This window comes from Condylura cristata, unplaced genomic scaffold (genome assembly GCF_000260355.1).
Source record: "Condylura cristata isolate star-nosed mole 26May11 unplaced genomic scaffold, ConCri1.0 scaffold00004, whole genome shotgun sequence".
Taxonomy (NCBI): Eukaryota; Metazoa; Chordata; class Mammalia; order Eulipotyphla; family Talpidae; genus Condylura; species Condylura cristata.
In genome coordinates this window covers 47,590,933-47,607,506 of record NW_004567105.1, presented here as the reverse complement: position 1 = coordinate 47,607,506, position 16,574 = coordinate 47,590,933, and the positions used below count along the sequence as shown (strand labels likewise).

The following is a 16,574-nucleotide window of genomic DNA, read 5'->3' as shown; positions in this document are numbered from 1 at the left end:
ACAAATAAATAAATCTTTAAAAAAAAAAAAAAAAAACTAAAAGTGGAAGGCCCTACTGGTAGTGCAAAGGGTTAAATCTCAACACTATAAAGCTATCACTGCAGTATGAAAAAGATCCACAGCCAGGGAGGTGACCCACATGGTCCAGCAGACCTCTCTTGTCTCGTCCACTGTTCCCCTAAGTAGTGCATTTCAGTACATTGCCTGTTCCCATCCATGCTCTGTCTCTGGTGAATCCTCTTACCCCCAACACCACTGGCCTGTACCCCAGATCTTGTATGCTTAAATAAATCTTTAGAAAACAGCTAAAAATGCAAACAAGGTATGACCCAATAATTCCACTAAATTCCAATGATGATCAACCCAAAAAACGACATGCTATACAATCTTTAGTACATCTTTACAACAGCAAAGACATGGAAATAACTGAAGTTCTCACTGTCTGAGGACTAGATTAAAAAGATACTGTAGATCCATATAATGGAATACTAGTGAGTGCTAGGGAAAATAAAATGCTTCCATTTACAGCATAATGAAAGGAGTTCAAGAGAATTATGTTGAGTGAAGCAATCTAGAAGTATGAAATCAGAGTAGTAAGCCAGACTGCAAACTTCTATATTATAAAAATAAAGGGGAAAAAATTAACTGGTAAAGTATAAACTAAAATCAACAACTACGAACCAGATACATTTTATGGGGGGAAGAAAGGATCAAAACACGGTAGAATGGAATGAGAAGAGCACAAGGGGCTATGGTGATGGCAATGGGTAAACTGGTGGTGCAAGGCCCACAGGGATTACAACTGAGATGAAAAATCAGACATTGTACAAAATGAAGAATGATGTAAAAATATATTAAAATAATTATAATAATTACAATAATATCAGTTTGTAAAAGTAGGTTTTTTTATTTTGCCGATGGAGAAATAAAACCAAATTGATAACTTGCCAAAATACATTAAATAATGTTTGCCAAAGGCAGTTGATTGATTGAATTGCCAATAGAGAATGAAACCAAACTGTCAACTAGTTTATACTCTTCTAAGCAATATTTTCTTATAGCCAATATTTGTTATACAGCAAAATTGTGTACAGCAGTTTTGATGCTTGAAGCAATACTACCTAGAACTAAATAAAACACAGGGGAAGACTAAGCAAATGCCTAAGCCTGAGATGGCAGCAAACAACATTTACTGAATCTGGGAAAGGAAAATTATTCCATCTTAATAAAGCCTAAAGACATACAAGTGAGGACCCTCCCTGGTGACGCAGCAGGTTAAAGCACAGCACTAAGAATCTAAAGCCACTTTACTTTAGCATGAGTTCGATCCCCGCCCCAGAGGTGATTCACATGGCACAGCAGACCTCTCCTGACCTACCCACTGCTCTCCTCAGCAGTGTACTTCGTCAGTCAGCCTGTTCTGCTCCCCACTCTGTCTCTGGTAAATCCTCTCACTGCCCCTGCATCTCTGGCCGGTATCCCAGTTCTGTGTGCATAAATAAATCTTAAAAAAAATGAAATACAAATGAGTTTAGATTCAAATTCATAGCAAAAGAAAGAACCATCTTGAGCCCACCTTTAGTCATAATGCTAATTTTCTTACATATTTATTTAATCTTCGTAACCATCAGTGAGAAACATCCCCTTCCAGAGAACAGAGATAGTCAAGTCTATAATCCGCAGTGCAAAAACTGGCAGACCCAGAATTTGCACTTAGTTCCATTTAAACCCAGAACTCATACCCTTTTCTCCTCTACTACTATTTCCCATGTCCCAGAGGCAGGGAAGGAGAATAAGACTCTGCAGAGAGCAAGTGTACAAAGGTGATGTATACTTTGTCCCAAAAGTTTAAATGGGCAAAGTTGCCTGCCGTTCAAAGGCTGACAGGGTAAAAGGTGCTATCAGTCTAACTGGATGGTTCAGTCAGACAGGATTCTTTGACAAGTACTTAAATATCTGAAGTGTGACTTATCAGCATGAGGCAAGAGACTCTCTGACAAAAAGCAAGTTACTGTGTGCCTCCTCTGTGTCTCTGTTTCCTTATAGAAACACAAAGACAGTATGGTCTCTCTTGCGGAAATGGTGTAAGGGTTAAAGAAACTGTGCGGCGATCACTCTGGAAATGGTCTGTCACAACCAAAAAGGCTCAGTGAACTGTTGCCAATATTACGAAAGCCTTGCACAACTAAACTTTCTCCAGGACCTTCCTTCCTTTCCCTCTTGCCTAAAACACCTGCATTCCCCTCAACTCCTGCTGTTACTAACCTGTTGCTTCTTCCATACTCTTTCATTTAGCCCACAAATCTTCAGAATACCTACACCCGCCAGTCAGGGAAAAACCAAGCCCTCACAGAAAACCTACATTTGTGGGAGACAGAGGAAGAGATAATAAATAAAAGGCACATAATAAAACACTGGATAGAGTCACACATAAGAAAGCCCAGTAAAGTAGGGAAGGGGTGGAGTACAATTCCCTGGGAGAGAGCTGGGGCTAGATAATAAGGGAAAGACCAGCTTGGAAAATAAACATTAAAGCAGAGTGCACAATGAAGGGAAAGAACATGGCAAAAGGGAACAGTATTTCAGACAGAGGAACAGCAAACACCCAGATTTAGGAACAAGTCTAGTGTCTTCAAAGACTAAGAACATAGCTCTATAGCAACACTGATAGTGTTATAGTGGTTTACACACCCATTGTGCCATCAAATCAAAAGACCTCAGAGGGTAAGGAGTCTGCAACATTTTTGTGTTCTTTCAGACAACTCTTGTTTATTAAGTGCATCTATATGCCCAATATTCCTTAAGCACTGAGTTTATAGTGATGAAATACAGTCTCTGTCATAAAAAATAACACTGGGTATCATGGAGTAAGTACTCAGAAGATATTTATTAAATGAACATTATGTAATTGATTTTCAGTTCTGGGACTCTTACAGCACTGTTCTTCCTTCCTCATTTGACTAAAAGATCACCATCACCCATCAATTTCTATTTTCCACCTGGCAACCCACACCAAACTATTGGGACTAATCTGTATGTCCTCTCTCCCTCTGCTTTTGCATGTAGTCCCCTCTAGCTGAAATGCCCTTCTTACTCCGTCTTCTTCACCAGACTAACCCCAAAATTATTTCTCAAAATTTTATTAGTATATTGACTTATCATTTGCTCAAACATGTACAAATATCTCAAGTTCTTCAGGCAAAACATTTCCGTCAAGTCAAGGAAAGCCATGCCTCAAGTGACAATCCCAAATTGAGTAGTAAAAAGAGCTGAAGGACAAATAAGCTGAGGTTATGTATACAATTTCTTTTCCTTCCCCCAATTACAAGATATTTCAGTGACTTTCTGGGCTTTGTGCCTCCAGAATTAGGCTAGGGTGCAAGAGCTGCAAAGTTTCTCACTATTGTGGGTCTCTATACTCATCATTCACCCGCCAAAGAAATGTTCTATTTACAACATTCATTCATTCACTCACTCAATCATTTTTCATTTGGTATAAAGAAAACCAATCTGGAACATGAGGTATCACTTAAAGGTTTCCCTCACTTAGAAGGTTAATGATTTAGTGTCTAAATTATATGAGATGTATTTCCTTATCTAATAGCAGAAAATGCAGCTGTAGTTCCCTGAAAAAGGAAAAGGAAAAAAAAGTCAAACATTTATTCTTCTAGACCAGAAAGCAGATTTAGGTGATTCATAACTTCCCACACAGGCTCACTTGGCAGATAAGAACTTGCAAGTAACCCTTAGTCCTTCACGTCCAGAAGCTACCAATCCATCTCTCTCCACCCACTTCTGGAAAGAGCAGAAAATGAAGCAGGAGCCATGTCTTCTGAAGTATACAACAGCAAAGGCATGGGTTTAGCAGTCCTTCAACAGTACACTTTCCTCTCCAAGTTCTTGCACAGAAGTTCCAGCTTCATCAAAAAACACAGAACACTTATAAAGCTGCTGGCCTGACAAAGGCAGTGTTTCTGAAAAGGTCTACACTTCTCTTACAACAGAATGTCATGAATTTCAGCCAGCTATAATGAAAAATATCCTAAAGACAACATGTGCTGAAACCTGCCGTTCTCTTTTTAGACTCAGCACCCTCGATCAAGATGTCCAGATGATATAACCCACAGGATGGGCTTATCTGTGTACCCACGATGTCTGCACCTTCCTAGCTCCGCAGAACCCTTTTCCCCTAGCTCCGCAGAACCCTTTTCCCCTAGCTGACAAGTTAGACACAGCAACACAGTACTGCTCTGCCAGGATTTAGGGCTACGGAGTCATCTAGCAATAATTAAACCTTTACTGGAACATTTTATAGGATAACACATCATCCACACCTATATAAATCAATGTTTACGAGATAGAGGGAGGTAACAGTCCTTTTATTCAGTCCTTCTTGCCAAACCAAGGGTGTCTATCCCTAATTAGAGTCTTCAAAGTGCTGAGTTCAGGCTTCTATTTCTTAGTTAGCCAAAAAGGTTTGTATTTCAGCTTAACACTTAGGTTTCTCTGTACTATTACTTTGCTTACATATTCACAGCCCTGGGGCCCACCTTTTTCATCAATTCAAGTCTATACTCATAGTAACAGAATTGTTTTTAGTAAAGTTAAATAATGAATAAAATTTGATCACCTGGAGGTGTTCTCCTTACTACACTACAATAATTATTAGGGGGTTTAATTAGATAAATCCTTCAGTTCTTTTACTATCCTGCCACTCTATCAAGTACCTATTACAGTAATAAGTATTACAGTAATAAGTATTAACACCCTGTAAATTTACACTAACAAGGACAAGGAAATGAGAAGTCAGGAACTGAAAGGAGGGAAAAAACTCATCAATGTTCAGAGTTACTCAAATACTCATTAGTAGGTAGGTATCTTTTCCACTTTTATGCTCTTTACCCTGGTTAAAACTTAATGAGTTAGCAGTATAAAGGACCAGGGAAGAAAATAATAATAATAATGAACAGCTATATACCAGAGACATTTTACGGGGGTGGAGTGGGGAATGGGATCAGAAGTGGTGAGGGAAGAGAAGTGCACTGGACTGTGGTGATGGCACACCAGTAATTTGGTTATGGGACGCCCAAGGGGATTACAACTGAGGTGGAAAAAGACACAAAATGATGTAAAAATAAACCATTATATTATTTAAAAAAAAAACCTGCATGAGTAATAATTTGCATCTCAAATAAAAATGGGAAAAAGGACAAAACCCTTGCTCTGCTTGCTCTGCTGTGACATCGCCTCACACTATCCTTTCTTTTAAAGGCAGAGGATGTCTATGGAGAATGAGAAGCTGAGTCACTGGAGTTACTCTCAGAGTCATCATCAACTCTTAACTCCCCAAAGACCTCACCACTAAGACTCTTGCCATCAGCAGAAGATAAAATCTACTGGAGACCAAGTTCGCTGAAAGTATCAACACCCCCCAACTTGCTGTCGTGGGTTTTTATTCTCTATAAAGACACAATCAACAGGTCATGGGTCAGATGCATTTTAATGATGGGAAGTATCTTTTCACTGAAAGAAGGGAGAGCATTTCCCAACTTTTCTCCTTTCTGCCTACATTTCACCAAATCGTGAGCCCCAAAAAGCAGATAGTCTGAAGAAAATCCACTCCCAGAGATGACTTATTAATACCAGCAAGGCTGGGATAGCTTTGTAAGCGCGTTCATCACGTGGCCCACAAATGCGCTCTGACACAGAGAAACTGCAAATTAACAGGCAAACAATATAATAAAACCTCAAGCCTGCACAGGCAGGTCTGAGGAACTTTCCCTAAACTTGTAAGCAACACCTAGTACACTGATTAACAGCGCCTTCCGCATGAACTGGGGAGCCCACGACCGCGAGTCGAGGAGTTCAGTCTGGGGGCAGTTCGAGCTGCAGCGCCCCCTCGGCTCACTATCCCATACACTAACAGTCAGGGCTGCGGGGATCCCTGGTGCGCCCTGTGCATTGCATCGTACATCGCCTCCATAGGTGGGGCGCCCGACCACCACGCGGCAGTGGTCAGAAGGAAGACAGCTGGAGGAGGCGTCCAGGAGTGGCTGGGCAAGCGGGAGCCCCAGCCAGAACATTCCCGCGGCTGCTGCCACACGGCCCGCTCACCTGGGACCTGGCCACCAGGAGCGGGGGCCGGAGCGCCAGGTCTCGCAGAAGCTTCCCGGCCTGCGCTGCCAGGGGGGACGCCATCTTAAACAGGAAACACAGCGCGGGGGAGCTGCAACGAGCGCGGTCTGGGGAGGCGGTTGTAGAGGGGCGGGTTCACCGCCCGCCCCCCACCCCACCCCCGGCGGCCCAGCCCCCTCTGCCCTGGACCGCCCAGTCGCGAAGCACGTGGCTGCACAGCGGGTGAGCCCCTGGCTGGGCTACACAATAATTCTGGGGAGACAGAATCCTTCCTCTCCTACTCTGTCCCCCAAGTTCACTTTGAGCATTCAGAGGGCCTGAGGATATACTCGCTGTGAAGTCGTAGATCAAATAGCTGTGTATAAAAGTAGGTCCTGGACCCTTATATCGTAGGGTTTAAAGTGTGCGGGTCAAACAGACAGCGAGTATTAGTCATTGCAGTGAACGTTTCAAAGATCGAACCAGAAAGCTGTCTCCATGTAACAGACTAGCCCAGGGAAGCGATTGAAGAATAAGGGAGAGGCAACTGGATCCCTTGAGGTGGTGAAGGTCTTGGATACCTTTAAGATTTTTTTTTTTTTTCATTAACTGTGGATGAAAGCAAATCTAGTGAAAGATTTGTACATTAGAATTACCATCATAAGAACAGATCTTTATTTGGAGTTTACCTGATTCTGAGCACTGTACATGTAATAGAAGTGGACACAGCAAATAGGCTTATTATGTTACACACACTTAATAAATATGAACTCATTCAGTCTTCAGAGCAATTTTTCCATAGAAGTGTAAAATTACCATTTTGCAAAAGGGAAAACTGAGGCACAAAGCGCTAAAGCAAATTCTCTGAGTTCTCAATTTTAATAACCAATGGGAGTGAGATTAAATCCATGCTTTCTCTTCTTCCCACCCCATTTAGCAATATTTTAGAATTTTTTAGCTTGTTTATTCAGTAACTATATGAAAAGTTACAATATAATTAAGCTAGACTGTTATATTTTCCTTTCTCATCACCCTTCTTTTATTGGTGTTTTTCAATTTAGAATCATAAAAAATGCAAAAATTCAAGAATATTACCTTAACCCAGGCTGTCTTAAGAATATTACCTTCTGCCCTCCCTGGTGGCGCAGCCGGTTAAAGCACAGCACTAAGAAGCTAAAGTCACTTCCGCATGAGTTCAGTTCCCGCCTGCCCCGGAGGTGACCCCATGGCAGGGCAGACCTCTCTTGATCCTCCCACTGCTCCCCTCAGAAGTGTACTTCCTAGATCTGCCTGTTCTGCTCCCCACTCTGTTTCTGGTGAAGCCTCTCGCTGCCCTTGAGCCTCTGGCTGTACCCCAGTTTTGTATGCATAAATAAATAAATCTTTAAAAAAAAAAAAAGAATATTACCTTCACTCAGGCTCACCACTTCCTTATATTTTGTCCCACTTCATTCTTAATAGATATAAATACATAGATTTACAGTCATCCTGTTCACAGATTTAGCAACCACTGATTCATACTGCTTGAATTCATTACTTTGAAGATTATAAAATAGTGATTGTCTAATGCCATCCTTTTCTACATTTATTAGTTTGCGTTCTACTCTGAGAAGAGCTTTACATTTTCCCACATTTCTTTATTTTCGTAGTCACTTGTCAGTAAGCCCTTTTTTATTCAGTGCTCCCTTTTTACCCTGTGCTCTTTCCTATCCCTTACACTCTGTGCCTCAGGATATGGGTCATTTAATCCTCAGATGGGGGTCCTGTTAGTCTCATTTTGCCAAACAGTGAACTGGTCCACAGAGAGATTATGTAACTTGCCCAGGGTCACATAAACCCTAAAGCTGGAATCTCAACACTCCTGCACACCTCCTCTGCACAGAAATGATCTGAGTTTCTATCACCTTGTTCATTACTATCACTGGGTTCCATCTAGCAAGGCAAATATTTATTAACGTTTGTAGACTGAATGCTGAAACTTGAGGACTTTGAATTTGTTCTCATCAGAGGACCACCTGCAGAATTATTCAAAGGTGTTTATTCTTCATTATTATGTAAACGAGTTGACTACTGTGCTCTTCTTCCAGCAGAGACTAGAAGGGACCTGAAAGGAGAGTGCATTTTGTAGCTAGAAAGGAGAGGCTCCTTAGACAGTCTTAGATTGATGGTGTTCTATTAGGATGGGAGTTTTCTATTAGGGAGAAAGATATTTGAAAGTGAAGAGGGAAGAGACTTTCTGATTGCTGTTCAAGTGTGTTTGGCAGTTTTTGGTGCACTTAACTGGGGGCTTTCATATGAGTTTTCCTGTTGAAATTGGAAAACTGTCTGCTTTGGGCCCAGGTCTTGCATAGCAATTCCTCAGTATCTTCACCTATAGTTGCATACTCTCATTCTGCTTTCTCTGCAGCCAAGAGCAGGGGTTGGGGGTGGTGGGAGGGGTGGGGGGTGAAGATCAGAGGGATAGTCATATGGTATTTCACTTAGGCCCTATCACCAACTGGGCCAGGACTGGAGCAAATAGTCAATACACACATGTAATATAAATCACTTACTGAGCCCTTCCTTGGGCTTGTCTCTATTTCTCACAATTTTTATTTTCCAAATGAGAAGCTCCTTGAGATCAGGGAAATTGGTTTCAACCACAGTGTTCAGCAATGTGCTTTATTGAGACAAGCACTGTGTTTCTAGTCTAATTGCATTCAAAGCCCACCTTAACCCTTACCAGCTTTGGAGAAGTAACTGCTTTGTGTGGTGGTAGTTGAGTATTATATGAGATCTTGTAGGTAGACTTTGTGTCTAGTAGGGCTTCATAAATGTTATTTTCTTCTCTAAAATGTTTTATTAGGTATCTAATGTGAACACCAGAGTCAATCAGAGATATGAGACAATTTTTGATGCTTTGTAACTTATCTTAATAGCACTGATGTACTATGGAAATGTATACATGTCAGAAGAAAGTGCTAAAAGGTTCAAAAGGGGTTACCTCCAAGAAGAGGTTAGAAGAGAGTAGACCCAGAATGTTTTTAGAGCTTCTAAAAGAGTAGATTCTACTCTCACACCTAGTGAATCAGAATCAATTAGGATGGGGTCTAGGATCTGCATTACAGATAATCTTCTTAAGGAATTCTTTAGTTTGAAAAGTAAACCAACCAATCAAACTCACAAGAATATTCCTGGCAAGTCAAGGAACAAATTACTCTGCTGTCATTCTGAGTTCGTAAATGTAAAAGGAAAAGCTGTAAGTCTCTACAGCAGTGATGAGTAAATGCTGCTTTCAGATATGAACATAGTGGACAAAATGCCAGCTTCTCCCAGGGGTGTAGGTCAACTGTGACATATAGAAGCATTGAATTCTTCATCAAAATCGCTGTTATAGACTGCTTGAATACTAGCTGTGGTCATAGGCAATCACAATCACCACTGAAAGCATTCTGTACTGTCCATCAGAATGAAGTACCAAGGTAGACCTCAGAGCAACTGAGTGTGAGTCTTGACTCTGATTTAAATTAGTTTGGGCAAGTTACTTCACAACTTCAATTTCTTCATCTGTGAAAAGGAGATTATAAAAGTACTTATTTTTGTCAGAGACAGTTTATCTGTTTTTGATATCCCAGCAGCTGTTATACCCCATGCTTTCATTATTTGACTAAGTGATTATTTTTGGAGTTTATTTCTTTAGTATTTATAACTGTGTGCCTTCATTTCCCCATTAGGAAAACAAATGCATCGAGCACAGGTATGACAGAATATTATTTGGACTGAGCATTAACAAACATAGCACTTCTCATTAATTTTGCATACATAGAAGTATACGCTTCTAAAACTCCATAATAAAACTTTGGTCTTAGAACACCCTGCCTATACTATTTCTTGTTCAGCTAATCATTCCAGGGAAGAAAGAATAAAAACATCAGCAGACCCACACACCTTCTCTTTTATCTTATCAGTGCATGTTAACAGTAAAATAATGTGCTCATCTTCATACCCACACTGGTTACTCCAGGGACCCTGATTTGCCAAAGAGCCATGTCATGAAAGCCAGCACAGGGAGAGTACAAGTTACAGTTCCAGTGGCTGTTTATCATTACCTTTCCATTTAAGCACAAAAACCATTTGACAAATACAAACTCATTATAACCAGCAGAGCTGAACAAAATTTTTAAAGAAACAACCCTAATTTTCATGAATAGCATATTTGAGTTCGTGCTGCTGTGTGTCAGGAATAAAAATCACTATTATGATGACGGAATGAAGGGCATTTGTAGATTTTGTTTAGTTTTTTCTTTTTTAATGGATAACAGATTTCTTGCACTTACAGGAAAAGAAACTTTGGCTTTTCACTATGTACTTAGGTGATATCCCTGTTACTATTTGTGATAGCCATTTTAACCAATGCTTCAATTGTGTTATTTGCCAATGGTACAGAAAGAACTTCCATTATACTAAAGTTATTTTTCCCTTTTTCATAATACAGTAAAATGATTAATTTTGATGATGTTTCTCAGAGGCTCATTTGAATTATAGGGTACCCAGCAGAAAAGATATCTAAAACTAAAAATCTCTGACAAAACTCTAATTTCACTCTGTCCTCGAGAGAATTTGGAGGACACAAATCAGGGCCATGATAACAAGTCAAGTTCAGGATGAAAAAGAGGATTGGAAATAGAGAGTTGGAGCTGCCAGGGACAAGTCTTCTGATGACTAAGAGTGGAGAACAAGATATCAGGATAGACAAAAGGGTGATTACATTCTTTTGACAGGGAGTTTAGAGATGGGTATAGAAGATGGCAAACATGGAATGAAGAACTTTTTCTCAAAGGACAAGTGAAGTGGAAAAGACCAAAAGAGAAAAAGGCTCCAGATAGTGGAAAGAAGTTTCCTCAGTAACAAAACCTATATTCATGTTGCAATTGGAGTCCATGGAATTTAGCACTTTAATATTTTTTCCTAAAGATTTATTTATTTGTTCATACAGAACTGGGGTACAGACCAGAGGCTCAAGGGAGGTGAGAGGCTTCACCAGAGACAGAGTGGGGAACAGAACAGGGAGATCTAAGAAATACACTGCTGAGGGGAGCAGCGGGCAGGTCAGGAGAGGTCTGCCTCACCATGTGGTCACCTCCGGGGCAAGCGGGAATCGAACTCATGCGAAAGTGGCTCTAGCTTCTCAGTGCTGTGCTTTAACCCGCTGTGCCACCAGGGAGGGCCACTTTAATATTTTTAAGACAATGTTTTTTCAAAATATTAAAAAATGAAAGGAACATGGAACATTCCATTTTAAAATCACTACTTCAGGGCCCTCCCTGGTGGCACAAGGGGTTAGAGCACAGCACTGGGAGGCTATTAGCTGTCACTGAATCACCAGTTCAATTCCCTGCCAGGGGGCTGATCCACATGGCACAGCACACCTTACCTGTCTCACAAGCAGCTCCCTGCACCTCTGGCCTATACCTCAGTTCTTACTTGTATAAATAAATGCATTTTTTTTAATCCTTCTTCATTAACAAGTAAGCAATCCCAGTAGTGATTCTTATACAATACAATCCCTTTGGAGTTGTTTTTTGTTTTTTTGTGTTTTTTTTTTTTTTAAGATTTACTTATTTATATATATAAGAACTGGGGTACAGTCCAGAGATGCAGGGCAGGGAGGGAGAGGATTCAAAAGAGGCAGAACAGGCAGATGTACTGAAATAAATTGCTGAGGGGAGCAGCAGGTGGTACAGGAGAGATCTGCTGCACCATGTGTGTCACCTTCCTCGTCAGGGATAGAACTTGTGCTGCAGTGGCTGTGAGCAGCTTCTTAGTGTTGTGCTACCAGGGAGGGCCCTGTTTTGTTTTTTGTTTTTAATCTTTGGGGTCATATTCCCCATAGGTTTGTATTAGGTGTTTCTTGGGGTTTATGGATCTGCATTTTGATGAGTAATCTTCCACCCCACCATCATTACTGTCATGCTGAGTGCTAGCCTCAGTTTCCCTCAGCCAATAAAAGGAAACAGAGTTGAGGAAAAAGAAATTGGTTTAATTTGTTGAAAATCAGGAGGGTGGCAGACTCAGTCTGAAAGACCATCATCCTGCTTTTTGGCAGGGTGTAAGGTTACTTATACAAAGGAATATAAGGGGAGATGGGCAAGGGTCTGCAAAGAAGAGGAGGAAGGGGTTATTATGGAGAAGGGTGGACACCAGCTTGCTTTTTTTTTTTTTTTTCCCTCCCCCGCCCCAGCCCAGCTTGCTTTTTTTAACTGCTTTAACTCCCTTTTCCTTGGAATGAAAGAAGAAAAACAAGGGGGCATTGCAATAGATGCGGGAAGACAACCTTGTTAATGCTTATTTGAGAGACCAGTCATTTGTAACTGCATCAACTGTAGGTCATCCATGGCCTATAGTGGCAGAAGAATTGACCTCAAATGTGGAACGATATGAAGTCTAGAGGGAAAGGACAGAAATGATCCAATACTCCTTTTCCTCTGTCATTTTATTCTCTATATTTCTACTTATACTTCCCTCATTGTCTTTTCCCAGGTCCTCCAAAATCTAATTTTCTGCAATTAGAACCAGGAAAATGAAAAGAGGCTCCAAAAGAATCTCCATATTGTCCCTTGTGCCTCAAACACACTTTCCTGTCTACACCAAGCTCAGGCCCTCATACTCCTGAGTTTTAATCACTCCCTTCTGAAAGCTTCCTGAAGTCAAGGCTGAGGGTTATCTCAGTGCATATTGAAGAGTAATTACTATACTAATTTCTTTTCTGCTTCTTTCTTTAGGATTTTCAAATCTGAAAAGACAGGGCTTGTCCCTGATGCTATTGTTCAGCTTACAGTACAGTAGTGTAACAGGGTGGTCCCCAGGAAGAGGGGAGGTTCTAGGTTTCCTGCCCCAACCAAAAGGAGGGTGGAGCTGAGGAGAAAAAATGAATCTGGAGAGGAAGGAAGCAGAATGGGGAGCCAGAAGGAGACCTGAGGGAGGCACATGGAGCAGAGAGACATGTGAAGAAACTGGCTTGTTTCTTGGCCCTGGACTGGTTGAAAGAGATGTGGGTGAGAGACCCCTGGGGAAGTTGACTATGGCAGTGTTCATCTTGATTTTGATTTTTTTCGTTTCCTCCCAGACTTGTGTGGACATTTCTGACCCTTTTTCATGAGTCCCCTTCAGAAGATTCTTTAGACTTGTGGCAGGCTTTCAGGCCTTGCTTTGGGACAATCCTTTTTGGGTGGACTTTTACCCATGAGGGACCAGGTAACTTTGAGTGTTTAATTTAGAAACTATATTCTTTGTCTTTTCTGTATTGCACACTAGTTGTATTAAAGTTCCTTTTCATCAATGGACATATATGCTTTGTCTTGATGTGGTGGATGGCAAACCTATTTAAAGCAGGCAGATTTGGGGGCTTAGGGGTGTCTATCACTGCCCTATAACAATACCTGGAACTGAACAGATGAAGTGGTGGAAAAACCAACTTAATAAGAAAATTCAAAAACTCATGTCTACAAATTAGTATTCCCCAACTAGAAAGGAAGTTGAGACCATGTAGGGAAATTATTTGTCCAGTTTTTATATGCTGTTCCTCAATGTTCTTAGATGCCTTAGTAGTCATTTCTCTCTCTCTTACACACACACATCCCTTATATTTACTAAACGATTATTATGCCCCTTGTCAAAGCTTTATAGAACTGATCATACTTAGTCCTTACTACAGTCCTATTTTACAGATGTACAAATTGTGTTTTTTAGGAGAGTAAGTTGCTGGAGGTGATGAGTAAAGGAGGCCAATTCCAGTCAATCTGGGTTTGATTCTAGCACTGCATTGTCCAATCGAACTTTGGCAATGATGGAAAGATTTTAAATATATGCTACCCAAAACCATCGTCATTAACCATTTATAGCTATTGAACATTTGCAATGTAGTTAATGGAACTGAGAAAATAAACTTTTTAAATTTTAGTTCATTTACATTTAATGTTTAATAGCCACACAAATCTAGTGGCTGCCAAAACAGCCAGCACCGACACAGCTAGACAATCAATGTACCAAGTGCAACTAACATTGGGTTTTCCCCATGTTAGTCTCTTGAGACACATAATTGGTTGCAAATACTTTGCTTAGGAGATGATTCTACATAGCAGGTGAGGGAGTGAGGAAGTGAGATAGAGGTGACAGGAAACTAATACACGGACTGCACTGATTGACTGTAAACAGTTGGGGTTCATCTTTTCAGGAGACACTCTGAGAGACTGTGATAGAACAAAACTCATCATCTTCCCATGGTGGGATGTTCCCTGTGATACCTAAATGTCACTTTTTCAGGCCCAGTCTCCCAGCCAGGAATGGTTCCCAGACTGCAGTGGCAGTGCTGAATCCCAGCCACTAGACTGCCACAGGTTGGTGTCTCTTGAGAAAGCCACAGCAGGAACTTCACAGAGGCTCAGGCAAGCAAGGGAGGAGGCAAATTGGTTTAGAAACAGCTTATTGAGGACAAAAGGAACAGACATAAAGTAAGACTTCCAGGTTGATGAAACCAAGCCAGAGAGGAGCAAGGAAGTGAAGTAGAGTCAAGTCTCAGGAAATATAGTCTTCTTTTCCTAATTATTCTAGGGCTCTACCAGTCTCTTTGTGATTGGTGGTCTCACTCACTGTCTTAAGGTCTCTGTGCCCAGAACTAATCTCTGTGTCCCAGCCTTTACTTGGAGTCTTTTTTTCTTTGAAGGTCCTGTTGCCCCTGGTCCTGGGGTGTTTGATTAGCTTTGGAATGTGTTGCCTTTGCCTCCCTTAATGCTTCTGAGGCTTTTCTATTCTATTCAATTCCTAAGGGTTCTCCCCTTGCCAAATGCCTCACCTCCATGATCCCATTTATCCACTAGCACCCACACCCCAGTGATTGAAGGCTGCCCTGGGGACATTCAGACCATCTTGTTATTTGGCCCCCTTACTTCCAGCCTATCTCTTTTGTTATCCAGTCTTGACCTTGTAGCTAGAGAAAGCCCTAGGGTAGAGAAATGCAAGTGCCTGAGGTAGACTGCCCCTCAAAACTGCAGGTGATTTACAATATGATCAAAGGGGTTGGGAGTCAGTATCAACTGTGCTACCTCTCACTTTACACTGAGGAGAATACCTCATAAAATCATTTTATATGGAATGGGAGAAAGGGTTAAACAACAACAAAGATCTGCTATTTAAAAAGAAAAAGAACTATAGTTCTAAATTGTGCTCTTGCCTGTTTTTCTGACCACCACAATTACCAATTTTTTTTCCCTATATCATTTCTACCTCAGCATGTGTTCTCTAAACATCCCTGCAATCTGGATCCCACAATGGAGCCATAAAATAGTTGACCCTGGACTTACTCTGAGGTGATATGAAGAGATTCAAGCATTCCAGAAAATGTTAGTTTGGTTTTTATTTGCTCTCTATATAAAAGGGTAGATGTAACAAGAAAAGGAGAGAACCAATGCATCATTTTAACAATTTTTTTTTACAAAAATATTTTACATCAGAAATAGACAGAAGTGGTATAAGGAATGATTTCTCCTTCATTGATAGCAAGCTTTCTTGTGCTCCCAGAAAACCAAACATGTAATTATGAGTGAAGTAAATCTACTGAAACCAAGTCAAAAACGCAGGTCTGTTTCTAAAGGAAGTGTACTTGCTACTGCAAAGAAATCAAAGAGAAGTCCTAGTGTCCTGACTTAGATTGGTTTCTTGTCCCTACAGCCTGGGGCAAAAAAAAAAAAAAAAAAAAAAAAAAAGAAAATGTAGAATTCTATATATTTTGGTCTTCAATGTTATTTAAGTTTTGTCAGAGAAAATGACAGGCCGTGGAGGATAAGAGGGCTTAACTACCACAAAAAAGAAACTTTTTTGGGAGAGATTTCTTCACCCCACACACCTCTGTAAAACTCTTTTCAAAAATTCTATTTAAAAAAATAGGAATAACCTTAGCTCAAAGACAAGAATTTCTGTCAGATTCAAGCCCATAATGCTCTAAAGGAAAAATAGAGAGAAAATGCAGTAAAAAATTTGCATGAAAGTATCTTAAAATATCAATAAACTCTTTATAAAAGTAATGACACAATGGACATGAATGACATGAATAAAAATCCTGAAAAGGTAGAAGAGGAAAAGAACAAGAAGGGTCATTACATTGATTGCAATGAAGAAATGCAAAAAACATTAATTATTAATGTTGTATATGAGTCTAAATAAATAAATGTCCAGTGTGGGTACAATTGGGAAATAAGCATTCTTGTCATGCTGGCACTTGTTTGTCACTTGTGAACTGACAAAATGGAATCACCTGCTTCTATTAATATACATTCATGTCTTTTCTATGGTTAGTAGGTGTTTTAGTGTTAACAAATAATGGTACTATGAATACAGACTTTTGCTTATTTCTGCTATTATATGAAATTTTATATTTTTCAAAAATATTTAATATGGTGGGGAAATTGCTGTAAAAAACTTTTATA

General features: G+C 40.4%; 1 protein-coding gene across 1 annotated transcript in view; it reads right to left on the bottom strand.

Moving 5' to 3' along the window:
* Positions 1 to 6,220, bottom strand: part of SUCLG2 (succinate-CoA ligase, GDP-forming, beta subunit) — a 258,225-nt gene extending 252,005 nt beyond the window's left edge. The window contains exon 1 of the mRNA XM_004675993.2: positions 6,115 to 6,220. Within this exon, the coding sequence (XP_004676050.1) occupies positions 6,115 to 6,198 (84 nt within the window). The 5' untranslated portion in view covers positions 6,199 to 6,220. The remainder of the gene's footprint in view (positions 1 to 6,114) is intronic.
* Positions 6,221 to 16,574: the final 10,354 nt, after the last annotated feature.